We start from the raw sequence: 12,976 nt of genomic DNA on the forward strand, positions 1-12,976 counted from the left end.
GCCCACGGGCGCTGCAGGCTGCACTCACAACTTGCCCAATTTCTGTCAGCTGAAACATCTGCTGGATCACAGACACTGGGGAATTTCATGTTCTGTCACATCGGAAATTCAGCGGGTTACAGAGCTGACTACAGATAGCTCCAGGTAACAGCAGTGAATATATTTTTTCATCAAATATCAGCATGGGGAAAGATGAGCTCTTGCATATGATTTGGGGAATTTATTTTTTTTTTGCAGAGGACTTTGTTACCAAACTAAGTTAATTTTTATTCAAAGATGTTTTACCATTAAAAGACTGGAATTAAGGCAAGCTTCATATATGCAGAAAATATGTGAAAATAAAAGTTATTTAGCATGAAAGACTAAGACGAGATGAATAGCACTAACCATTACAAGAAAAGCTACTTTCCTCCAATGTCCTGTGACTTGTGACCAGTTAATGGAAAGACACCTGGTATATTTTAAACAAGGACTTCAAATCTGTCTAATGAGCCTGTGGAGGTCACGACAAGGGATACAATAGCAGGGGCTTGCTCTGCTCTCGCTTACCCAATATAAAGCCAGTGCAGTCAGTTTACGGAATTTCCTACATTGAAAGACAATCAGAGAGTCTCCAGACTACAGTATACGTTGAGTGTTTCTGATACAGATCCATTGGCTCCCCTGGAATTATTCCAGATTGATCTTACAGTTACCATCTATGGAGAGGTTTTTAATAGACTTTAATAATTTTATAGCCAATTATCAGAACTATAGATTCTTTACACACACGTAGACAATTCCTATGCTGCAGGGGAAAGGCTGGACTTTTTTTAGTCTTGCATTCAGCTTTTTTGTTAGAATTATGGTCAAGACAACTCCTAGAGAGCCAAGACTTGACAGAGGAGATGGCCCCACTACACAACCCTGATTTCCTTGTTTAAAATTGAATTACTGTAATGTACTTTTATCATCTGTTTCCACAGTAAATCACTGGGGACCAATGCCTCAGCTACCAATCACCAGAATATCCAGTTACAAGAATGTCTAATTAATGGGGAGAGCCAGTAAAACAAAGAGGAAGCTTTATAAAACAGGCTGGAAAAGAAATTAACTATAGACCCCGTATCTGCTAGTAAGAAAAAAAATATTCAAGAGCCCTGATTTTGCATCTTGCAGCTGCACAGCACTCCCACATACTACCCGTGTCAAGCTGGCTCCAATATTGGAGACAGTGTGTGGAAAAGGAAATAATCAACACCATTTCAGCGGAGAAATAAATTGCCAAGTGGGCATTAAAATTTTAGTAATAAAACTAAATGCATATGCTAATCTACTCTGTATTATTTAGAAAAGACTGTTTTGGATCAAGAAAGGAATAATCTGCACAAAATTACAATGAATGGAGGTGTTTATCATCAAGAGGTCTTTGAGAAAGAAACAAGCAGCAGATTCCTATTAAGGTTTCAATTCATAAAAAGTTGATCACCCAGTTAAAGGTGAACTGTGAAAAGACTTTGTTAATTTTATTTCAAAAAAGGGTCTGGTGTGGCAGGCTCTGGAGAACAAAACCCAGTGCTGCCAGGCATATGACCTTTGAGGGACTGTTTGGTGCAGAGAACCCCAGCTACATAATGTTGGAGCAGGTCCTTTGTGTTCTTCAGCCTCTACAAAAGAGATTTTTCTTCTTACTCATATTAACACAGAGAATTAAAAGCATAGTTTTGCATGGCAGCAGCAGTGGATCATTTGAAAATTATTGCTATTTTATAACCTGATTTAATTCTGTTTCTATTTTAAACAGGATCTGTTTCACACACTTGCTCTATTAAATTGAAATTAAATAAAACAAACTAACAAACAAATACACATACTCAAAGCATATTTTTTTATGTAAGAAGCCATTTCACTCTCATTACCTGCAGAATCAATACATTACCTAAAAAGATTCTTCACTTATATGCAGTTTTAATCATGTGGGTATCTATCTCCATTAGTTTTAACAGAGCTTCTTATATGCTTAACACTAAGTAGAAGCTTATAAGCTTTGCTGGGTGTGACCAAAGAGGTGCTTAGGAGATAATCATACAACCCTGTTTAGAAGACTACTGAAGTGATCATGATCAAGGTAATAGCTGAATTCTTGTAGTATCCTGTGCAGGTCACATACTGTTACATAGCCATCTCTATTTTTATCCACTTTATGAAAGGCCTTATTGAAAACTTGGAAGTAATCCCTAAATTTATCCCTGAAAGAGAGCAGATGTTTATTTTAGCTCCTTTGTTAAATCAGATAAAAAGGATACAAACAAATATACAAAATAGGGGTGGAGGGGCAGAGAAAGATTTTGAGCTTATTTGTGTGTGGTAAGTTCATATAATTTATTCAAAGACTGCCAAATTGTTCGCAAATAAACCTCAAACCCAACATCCCCCCCCCCCCCCCCCCCCTTTAATTTGCACATGGAATTGCATGGCTCAAGCCTCCCATTGTAAACAAATGCTCCTTGGGTGATTATCTGGTTACTCTCCCCATTCAGAACTGCAGCTACAAAACATGGTGCTCTCTTTTAAAGCCCATACAAATTGGAGTTACAAAATATTTAGTACAGCTGTTAAAATGATAAGGGTTTGGCAGCATACTTTCTGCAATTTGAGGCTCCTGAAACTTTCATTAGTAAGAACTATTTCAACAAAAACACCCGAGCAAAATCTGGAGTAGCGCAGGACCTGATCCATGCCCAAGGGAAGAAGTGCCCTTTGTCCTGTTGCAACAGGCCTTGCTAAAACGTCTGCCGCCATCTTTTTTATAAGCCCCCTTTAAGTACTGAAAGGCTGCTATAAGGTGTCCCCGAAGCCTTCTCTTCTCCAGGCTGAACAACCCCAACTCTCTCAGCCTTTCTTCATGGGAGAGGTGTTCCATCCCACTGATCATTTTCGTGGCCCTCTTCTGGACCCGCTCCAACAGCTCCGTGTCTTTCTTATGCTGCGGGCTCCAGAGCTGGACGCAGTACTCCAGCTGGGGTCTCACCAGAGCAGAGTAGAGGGGCAGAATCACCTCCCTCGACCTGCTGGCCACGCTTCTTTTGATGCAGCCCAGGATACGGTTGGCCTTCTGGGCTGCGAGCGCACATTGCCGGCTCATGTCCAGCTTTTCACCCACCAGTACCCCCAAGTCCTTCTTGGCAGGGCTGCTCTCAATCCCTTCATCCCCCAGCCTGTATTGATACCCAGAGTTGCCCTGGCCTAGGTGCAGGACCTTGCACTTGGCCTTGTTGAACCTCATGAGGTTCACATGGGCCCACTTCTCGAGCTTGTCCAGGTCTGTCTGGATGGCATCCCGTCTCTCTGGTGTGTAATCAGTTGTTATAAGGCTAACACTGGACATGCTAAATCTCATATGCTTTTTAGCAATACTCAGTAAGTCTTTTCAGAGCTTTAGACTCTCATGGATCTCCTCAGAGGCGTCTGGTCTCAGCTGCAGTTACTGGTGCTGTCTTTCCTCTCTCAGCATTGTAGAATCCTTGGTTTTCCATTTGTTTTCAAGAAGTTCAGTACAGCTTTTACAAGAAAAATACATTTTCCTTGCCAATTGTTTCTTCTAAGAATCCATCCTTTTGGACTTTGCACTTCGTATGAACAAAGAGCAATTTCCCCACAGCCCTCAGGGTCCAGGAAACACCATTGTGTATGCAAACAGCATCACATACCTTAAAAAATCTGAATTATGATATGACTTAGGTGGGTTGTTAGTAATTTAATACCCAAACAAATAGAGCATTAGTGTATGCCATAACATGTTCTGATCTTAAATTCAACCCAAATGCAATTTCAGGTTAATACCCAAGTCAGATACTTACAACACGTTCAGATGAATCAACGTATGGTCTTACCTTTCACATTTTTCAACAGCCTTGTGAGTGTCCTGTACTCTGTGAGGCACGTCAGATCATAACACATTGACATCACTATGCTGTTACCTCTGAAGCGCATGCTGCTAAACACAGAAAACTCTGATCTCAATTGGTCATATGGGCTTGGTATGCAATGCCCTCGCTATCCAACAGGTGGTAAGCTTCATGAATTTCTGCATTGTGTCATCTTCTGTACAGCCTCACTGTAGCCCACTTTCTTCTGAAATAGGATAATACTTGTTTTTAATTGTATTTCCAGGTGTTACATCATTCTTTGTGTTGTTTTCAAGAGCAGACTCCTTGAATGCTCTAGAAAATATGTTTTTGATAGTAATTATTTCTCCAACTTAAACTTTGTTGTCAAATTGAATCGTTTTACCTAAAAAAAACCCCAAACACCAACACTAAAAAGTCACACTGTTTTTATATTCTGGAAACTGGTCTTTCTTTTGTCTACAAAACCGTTTGTCTCAGCTCTGACCATAACAGATCAATAAACAAATATGTGACATTTCTTACAATCAGAGAGCAGAGCTCTGGCTCTGCTCCCTCAGTCTGTGCCTCAAATCATGGTGTTGACAAGTGCCTTAGAAACACAGGCCACATATTTCCATTGATTATTTTTTCAATAATACCGCCTGTAAGCCATCTTTTGAAGACTTTGTCTGTCTTCTAGTGCCAATATACGTAAGGCCAGGAGTTGTCTTTATTAATGCCTTTAATTTGGGAATTCTTTTCCTAGATTTACAGCCCAGCATGTCCATTATGTGTAGTAACTCAAAAGCTACTTGTACAGATTGCCCGTGTGATATGGACTCTCATGTAACGTTCAAGTGCTAACAGGCCTCTGGACACCCTTGTTATCTTTGTGGATGGCATATTTGTAATGACTCTGTTTTATCTTGTCGACAGTTAATCTTTTATGTTATTTCTCTGCCCTTACATTTGCATTTCTGTCTAATCCTACTTCTCAGGCCCTATTGGATACTTTCTTGAGATTCCCTACTGGTTTTCTCTCTGCTTGACATCTTCAGTATCTATTTAAGCAGCCACAGTTGCTTCAAGTGAATGGCCGTTCCTACACTTTCCTGTGAAAACTCAAGAGTGGACTTTTAAGCCTAAAGGAAGTCTTTGAAGGCAGAATTTACTGTACAGTGGTCTAAAAATGCATAGTGTTAAACTCCTGTCATGCAAGGAATTTTGCTTGGATCCAGCAGAATAATTTGAATTTGTGTCCTGTTTCAGCAGGGATAGAGTTAATTTTCTTCCTAGTAGCTGGTGCAGTGCTGTGTTTTGGATTTAGGGTGAGAACAATGTTGATGACACACCGATGTTTTAGTTGTTGCTAAGCAGTGCTTACACTAGTCAAGGACTTTTCAGCTTCCCGTGCTCTACCGACTGAGAAGGCTGGAGGTGCACAAGAAGCTGGGAGGGGGCACAGCCAGGACAGCTGACCCAAACTGGCCAAAGGGACATTCCATACCATGTGACGTCATGCTCAGTACATAAACTGGGGGGAGTTGGCCGGGGGGGCCGCTGCTCGGGGACTGGCTGGGCATCGGTCAGTGGGTGGTGAGCAATTGTACTGTGCATCACTTGCTTTGTGTATTATTACATTATTATTATTATTATTATTATTATTATTATTATTATTATTATTTTATTTCAATTATTAAACTGTTTTTATCTCAACCCACGAGTTTTTCTCACTTGTGCTCTTCCAATTCTCTCCCCCATCCCACTGGGGGCGGGGGAGGGAGGAGTGAGCAAGCGGCTGTGTGGTGCTCAGTTGCCGACTGAGGTTAAAACACAACAATTTGTAATTTTTGTAAAAATTTATTAATATTTGTAAAAACATATGCAGTCATTTTACCTGAAAATATCCTTTATAGGACAGTGTCTGTCCTGAAACATACTTAGCCCCATTAGATGTAAGGACAATCTCAGTGACTTGTCTTTTGATCTTCCTGTTGTTAATTGGCTCATTCACTTTTAAACTTCTCACCATTACTCCTACATAACCTAGCTCCTTTATGAGCTTCTCTCTTACAACCAGAGGAATGTTCCTAGCAGCACACGTGGCTGTGAAAATACAGCTCTATATTCTGTGTCCACTTTGTCTCGGACACTAAAGATTACTGGGTACTGATCTCCTGCATTTATGGTTCCTTCATCAGACTCACTGCTTTAACCAAGCCCAGGGCTAGGCATGTTTTAGACCAACTATTAGATCTTTCTGCCTAAAAAATTAAACTACTGTGTTTATCTTCGCTTTTCAATTTAAGTTCATACAATCCTTTAGTAGGAGTTAGATTCTTGGTAGACACCCTCAGTTTCAATAGTCTTTCTTCAAATGTAGAGATTCCTGAGCCAGATTTTTTATAGCGTGTTTGGAGGTAACATTGACTGAGCACCAGTTTTGAATTTAGAGGTGTTTATTCTTAGTCTGCAGCCCCCTTGTGCAGCTTTTGCACAGAATCTCTACGTGGTATTTTGTTGTATTTTTGGTTTGTGCACCATCACATAGATCTGGGGATAAGTAGGGTATTCTCTTTTGCTTCTGCTTTTCCAGTTGCAAAGTCTCGCAAAATAACCATATTTCTTATAGCTGCTGCAGAATTTCTAAACTCCGGGACATAATATGAATCTGTGAATTCTTATATATTTCACTTTGGCTACTTCTTGCGAATAGCTCTGAAAAGTCTCTTCAAAACTCTCCTAGTTTCCTTTCCTGACAGACAGCATGTCCTGCTCCCCTTCTGATATTTCCATACTGTCCCTTATGACTGTCCTAGCTTGACTAAACAGATTTTTCTACCCTTTTTTTTTTTTTAAGATCCTACCTACCTTCCTGGGATCTTTTCTCTATCTTTGGATCTTTGATGCCAATCACTATCTGATCCCTTAAAATGGAATCTCTGAAAATGTCATAGCTACTTGACTGATCCGTTATTTTAAGATCAGCTAAAAATTCTTCAAAGGATTCCTTCTTCTGCATTCTCATATGAAACCTCTGTTTTTCAAAAGTTCAAGTTCCCTTGGGAGTGCAATATTCCTTCAACTTACTTTCTGTAGCTGCATGGATTGCCCTCTCACCCTGGCTTGGTTTCATGCCATTAAAAACTTTGATAGCTCCTACTTCTGTAATATTCCAGAAAATAGTTGTGAGCTTCCTTATGATTAATCTAGCCACTGTATATAGGTTTCAAAGCATGACGTGAATCTTTTCAAGGAAACCGCAATATTGCCAGTGTGTTTTAGAGTCTCTAAAAGCCCCTAAAGAGCCATCACCTCTTCTCTCACTTTCAGATCTCTTTTTTCCTAGTTAATTCCTTCCTCTTTTTCACATTCTGCTCCTGTTACTATGTGGTACTTGGTTTACACTCAAATCAAGACTTGGAAAGAGTATAGAAGTATGCTGCAGAGGGTGCACATCAGTCAGAGTGCACTTGCATTACACTCAAGCTGGCTTTGTTGTCTTGAATCTCCACGTATCTAATTACTGACTAACCAGTTCAGACTCCTTCAACCTCCTCTTAGATATGAGACCCTAGAGATCCAACATCTGCTAATTACATCTCTGAATTTTAACTTTTATTATGTTCAGAAGCCTACAGACTTTCCAGCAGAGACACAAATCTAAAATCTCCTGACAGAGGGTTTGCTTTTTTTGAGTTACTGTAACGTGCCACAGCTTAAAAACCACAGCTTTATAGCGATTGCAAAGGGGCAATGATGGAGGAGGATGGATGCCGAGGCCCAGCAAGACACCAAGAGAGTCACACCTGGGAAGCAGGATACAGCAGCATAAAAGCCAAAAACTGCTGACCACCATAAGGGCAGTTTGTGATTTCAGTGAGACTGATCTCCCTCCAGCCCCAGAAGACTATTTAGCACTGCTCCTTCCATCTTGCAAGGGTGTGCTTTGAAGGTGTGATATGGTCCATGTTGTACCCTCATTGCAGAAAATTTCTGGAACCCTTTTCAACTGTATATTACTTTCAGTGCCTGTCTTCATCACCACTATCATCTTCCACTTAAATCTCCCCAGTGAAAGTAAAGGCTGAAGTAAAATCAAAACAGTTTTTGAGATTCATAGTTTTGGGAAATTGAGGCATTCAACATTTTTGGACTGATAAAAGATTTCCAAGCAGTAATTATTCCACTCACAGCAGTACATATGTGCGTGGAGAAAATGAGGATTAAAACCATAGATCAAGCTACATTGCCAAAACATATTTTCTTGCAAATGTTTTGTATTTTTCTTGAAGAGCTGGAGAGCCACTGTTCAATGTCTGTTTCTAATTTGGGCAATTTGTTCCTGTAAGTTACAACAAAAGCAAAAGGAAAAAAAAAGTGCACAGCAGTATGTTTTGAATTGTAAGATGTTCAGAGCTTTTGTCTGCCTCACAGTGTGTAATCACAGGGCACTGAAACTTCTCCAAAGCTGTTAGGGTGAGGTTCACAGCCCTTGCAGAAAGCCAGAAGAAAGGGCACAGGCTGGATGCAGCCACTGTGCAAATAGAAATGAGAGGGCTTAAGCAAGATCACAGAAAGGGGAGTGGGTGCTGCTCCCAGTGCTGCTTAAGTGAGTCCTATAACCAGCAAATTCACACCTCAGGCAAATATTTCCTCCCAGTCTGAATTTGGCAGGTGAAAGGAATCAGTTTTCCAACTCACTGAGAATGAAGCGGGGGCTGAGACCCACATGGATCACCAGGGTTAGGTTTTGCAGCTACTGCATCCATTTTCCTGACCAAGAGCAGATCTCCTTTACGGTAGAAGGGCATGGTGCCCACCTGTGCTTCCCGTATCTCAGCTGTCTTATGTGGTCCTGGAGCGGAAGGCTGACACTTGGCTGGATCGCTGCCTTCACAGCCACCCTGCGGATGGATTTCATCCGTCAGACAATGACTCTGGCTTAGGAGTCATTTATGGCTTTCCAGGGCCTTATGTTAAATCTGAGGAGTTCAGATGCCTGGATTCAACTCCTCTTGCACTTCCAGCTTTCCGAGAGAGAAAACCAGACAGGAACTGCTACCACAGGACTGCTCCCACCGGCCAGGAGGTGGGTGAGGAAGCGTGGGAGACAAGAAGAGACATTCAGAGGAACTGAAAGGTGGCAATAATCAATAACAAGACATACTTTTGCAGACCATGAGCGATTAAGCTGTGAACTCATTCCCAAAGGAAGCTGCAGGTGCCAGAAATTTCAAAAGATTAAGAACAGAACTGGATGTCTTACATATGTAAATCAAGAAATGCCAGAATCTAACAAATGATTAGAACATAATTTTTGAAAGGGATATAAAAGTCCCATCTGCAGGTTTAAACCAAACTCTGTCATTGCCCAGGATGAGACAGCCCCAGTGCAGGGGGCAGAATGTTCCATGTCCATCTATTAGAAGGCTGCTCCACCTCAACCAGAAACACCTGGCTCTGGTTGCTAGCAGGTAACTGAATCCAGTGATACTTGACCCAGTCTGCCAATTTCTGTTTTCCTCCAAATTATGGTTAAGCAACAGCTATGCACTCGTATGTGTATATTTGTGTGTCTAGTTGCCATATACATAGTTCTATACATAGTTGTTGTTATGGCAGATTCTCAAAAGTAAATAATTCTAAATGACGTGGACCTGCCAGCATGTCACATCATGACTATTTTATTTTTACCCAGCATGTCTTCCCCATTGATTTAATTACTCTCCAGCTGCTTAAGGATGAGTATTTGCATCTTTGAGACACACTGCATAATTTCTGCTTGCAGCACAGCATCTTCCCTACTTGCAGAGCTGCTTCTTATTTATAGCATTGGAGTCAGGGCTGCCTTGCACTTGGCATTACACTAACAGGAAAGACATAGAAGGTTCCTGACCAAAAGAGCTCTTCATCCAAGTGTAAGACTAGAGACCACTGTTTAGTACAACAAATGGAGCAGAAGAGCCCAGTATGAGACAGTTAGGGCCTAAGTTTCACATCAGACAGTTATAAATACAGTAATAAGCAATGCCTACAACACAGCAGCTGCCTAACCATCTCTGTTGTATATGATGCAATTTTTTACAGGTGGAATGCTCGTTGATACCTGTGGGTGTCATAAGTGCAGTTTATGCCAGAGAGCTGCAATGCAGGTGGGAGAGTTGTGATACTGAAAAGAAAGGACAGTTTTGCCCTTGATTCCTTCAGCCTATTTGGGATACTGAAAAACAGAATTTAAAAAAGCAGGGTAAAAAGGCAAAAGCCTTAGCTTACAGGCTTCTCTCTGTGTTTTGTGATTTTTTTTGTCTAATGATTTCCCAAGCTGCCTCTTTATCTGCAAGACAAGGCTGCTCTTTGTTTATGAGTGTATCACCTTTACCAACAATGTCATGGGGAATTATCATTCTTATCGATAATAATTTTTTAGTTCCTACAACTTCCAGACACTTTCCAAGCACAAAAGAAAGCAAATCTGTGCTCTTGGGGGTATATTTTTACATGTTATTTGCTCCTGAGGGTTTATACTCCTAAATAAAAAACCCCCAAAACAACAGTTCAGGAGAAGAGCGAAAGCACAAGCAGAAAACATGATAAGCATCCAGGTGGTGTCTATCCACAACCTGGAAATATAAAGTTCTAACAGCACTGTACTGGTGCAGAGGATTCTCCTGCTGCCTCAATCTGCTGGCAGGTGCAGGAATCCTATAGCAGCAGCAGGCTGATCACTGCTGACTCACTAGGGCAAGCATGGATCATTAGACTCCACTCTGAGTAGGATATCATTTTGTCATTTGTTTGTCAAATGCTCTTCTCAGGAGCAATGACCTATTAACTCTGTGAGTGTTGATTTTGTTTGAGGCAGAGACGACTCTTGCTTGGAGACAAGATGCTTATTTCTGTCATATGGAGCCAGGGTCCATCCTTGTCAAGGCTGTTTTTTGCTGCATCTACAAAGCCATTTACTAACAATTTAACTAGCTGCTAGAGGGAAGTGAAACCAACTGTGATTGCTACTTGGCCCTGATCCAAGGAAGAGGGTAGGTTATGGGACCAGAGTGTCCTACACATCCAGCCATTCCAGCTGCAAGGAAAGCTCCTGTTGAGTGTGATCAGGTAGGTCTAAGTCTACGTTGCCCAAAGCAGTCTGAGAAGAAGAGACCTGCAGGGTGACAAAAACTGCACTTGCTCTTCTCCCTCGATCTGAGCTGACAGCAGCGTTAGGACTGGAACCACAAGCTGAGATGATACCAATAAACAGGCCAGGGAGTGCTCCGGGCACAGAAGCCAGCTGGCGCATCTCTGCTAGTGAACCTTCTTAGCCGCCGAGAGGGAGCAGCTGCCTGCAAACTGCCTATTAGGAACGGTCCTTGAAGCATTCTTGCTCCCAAACGGTGCTGGGAGTGATCAGGAAAAACATTCGCTGACACAGGCCAAAGCATGATGAGGACTGTTTCGGCAGTCTAGCAGCATAGATGACTGAGTCTGGGAATGCCTCTGGACATTCTGATTTGTCAGTATAGATGCTGCCATAAAGTCCGTAAAATAAGTAATATAAACCATGGAGAAGATCTATTAAAAAAGTCTCACAGTGCACACTGAGCTAGGCTAATCTCCAGCAAATCAAGGGAATAACACTATGGATAAGCTTGGTCGGTCCAGTACCTTCTGAGACTCCTTTTCAGTCTTTTTTTTGTAAAATTACATTTGTATTGTACACAGTGTCATCTTAACAAATGAAACACAAACACAGAAAGTTATATGCTAAGCTCATAAATAACTTACTTGATCTGCTTTTTAATTTCTCTTACATGCAAAGCTTTAGTTTGCTGTTTCTGCTGCTCTTCCAGCTTTGAATGCTTCTTTTGTTGATTATTATAATGTGCTTGTAAACGTGCATAGCTGCCTTCTGTGATGTGTCTGCTGAGCCCTGCGTCAGCGGGTGCAAACTCTATCCCCAGTTTCTGTAAAAATTCTTGGTGAGTAAGATATCCTTTTGCATCTGTATCATACCTTGAAAAAGAAATGCTCTTTTTAAATATTCATGTGCTCTTCATAGAAAGGCATTACAGATGTCCTTAAGTGACTTAACAGCTTAAATCTCACTGACTTCCCTTCCTTATAGAGGTGCCATTCCACACTGAGAATGAGTGGCTTTATACGAGACTCGAAAGATAGGGCTTATGCATTGTAATCACAGAGTCGATTCTGAAAATACTACCCTGAGGACCAAACTGTCAGGAGTATTCTCCAGCTCTCCGTACTGCTGCCTTTCAGTGTCTGGCTTGAGGTGCAGAGAACTGGGCTCCTAAAAATTCAGTCTCAAGTGTCTCAAACTGCTCACACAAGTCTGAGATGCTCAGAATTGTAATCATCCTTCAGAAATGTAGGTTTAGCTTCATAAACACTTTTCGTATTTTCTTAGGTATAAACCATTCCATAGGCTTTTCCCTTGCAGTTTCTCCCCCTGCTAGTGCTCCGATGCATGGTAATGCCTAATTTAGCCTCAGCTTCACTCTAATTCCTTTATTCAAGTTACAGACATATCAGGCACGTAAGAGATTTTAGCTATTCTATTAAAGGAGTGGCTGATGGGAGTGAAGTTTTGCAGCAGATAACTGCATGAAAAGGATACTCTTCAGTGTGCCATGGCATCCATAAGGAATAAGAATGGAAAGTAAAATCTAATGGAGTAGAAAATAATTCAGAGATGAATCAGTGCTAAGAAAAAACTATATAGTTAATGCAGTTTGAAACCAAAATGCAATACACTTAGGTTCTATATGTTAGAGAGAGTGATTATTTTTTTAAATAGACCTGCAATGAAGGTAGCTTTTTATATAATGTCACATACAGCTGACATCTTTGTCATTTCAAACACAGTTTATAGCACAGCTCCTCTTCGTTGAAGGCAGACAAGTATTTTCCCCCACTTTCCAACAAATTACTTGTCTATAAAAACATTTCATGATATTACTCGCCACCTTTACAAAGCATGAAATTACCTTACTTTCTTTTGTTATGTATTTGGTATGTAGCATTTTTCTTTTGACTGAATCACTTTTACTTAGGTTGAAAATATTGTAAGTAAATTTTGTGCTCTGGAA

At 40.9% G+C, this 12,976-nt stretch overlaps 1 protein-coding gene across 1 annotated transcript in view; it reads right to left on the minus strand.

Moving 5' to 3' along the window:
- The window catches only part of EFCAB6 (EF-hand calcium binding domain 6), a 113,320-nt gene that overhangs the window by 26,081 nt on the left and 74,263 nt on the right, over positions 1 to 12,976 (minus strand). The window contains exons 16-17 of the mRNA XM_076328605.1: positions 11,655 to 11,882; positions 2,069 to 2,228 (exon numbers count right to left, since the gene is read on the minus strand). Of these exons, the coding sequence (XP_076184720.1) occupies positions 2,069 to 2,228; positions 11,655 to 11,882 (388 nt within the window). The remainder of the gene's footprint in view (positions 1 to 2,068; positions 2,229 to 11,654; positions 11,883 to 12,976) is intronic.

Source organism: Aptenodytes patagonicus, chromosome 1 (assembly GCF_965638725.1).
Source record: "Aptenodytes patagonicus chromosome 1, bAptPat1.pri.cur, whole genome shotgun sequence".
NCBI lineage: Eukaryota > Metazoa > Chordata > Aves > Sphenisciformes > Spheniscidae > Aptenodytes > Aptenodytes patagonicus.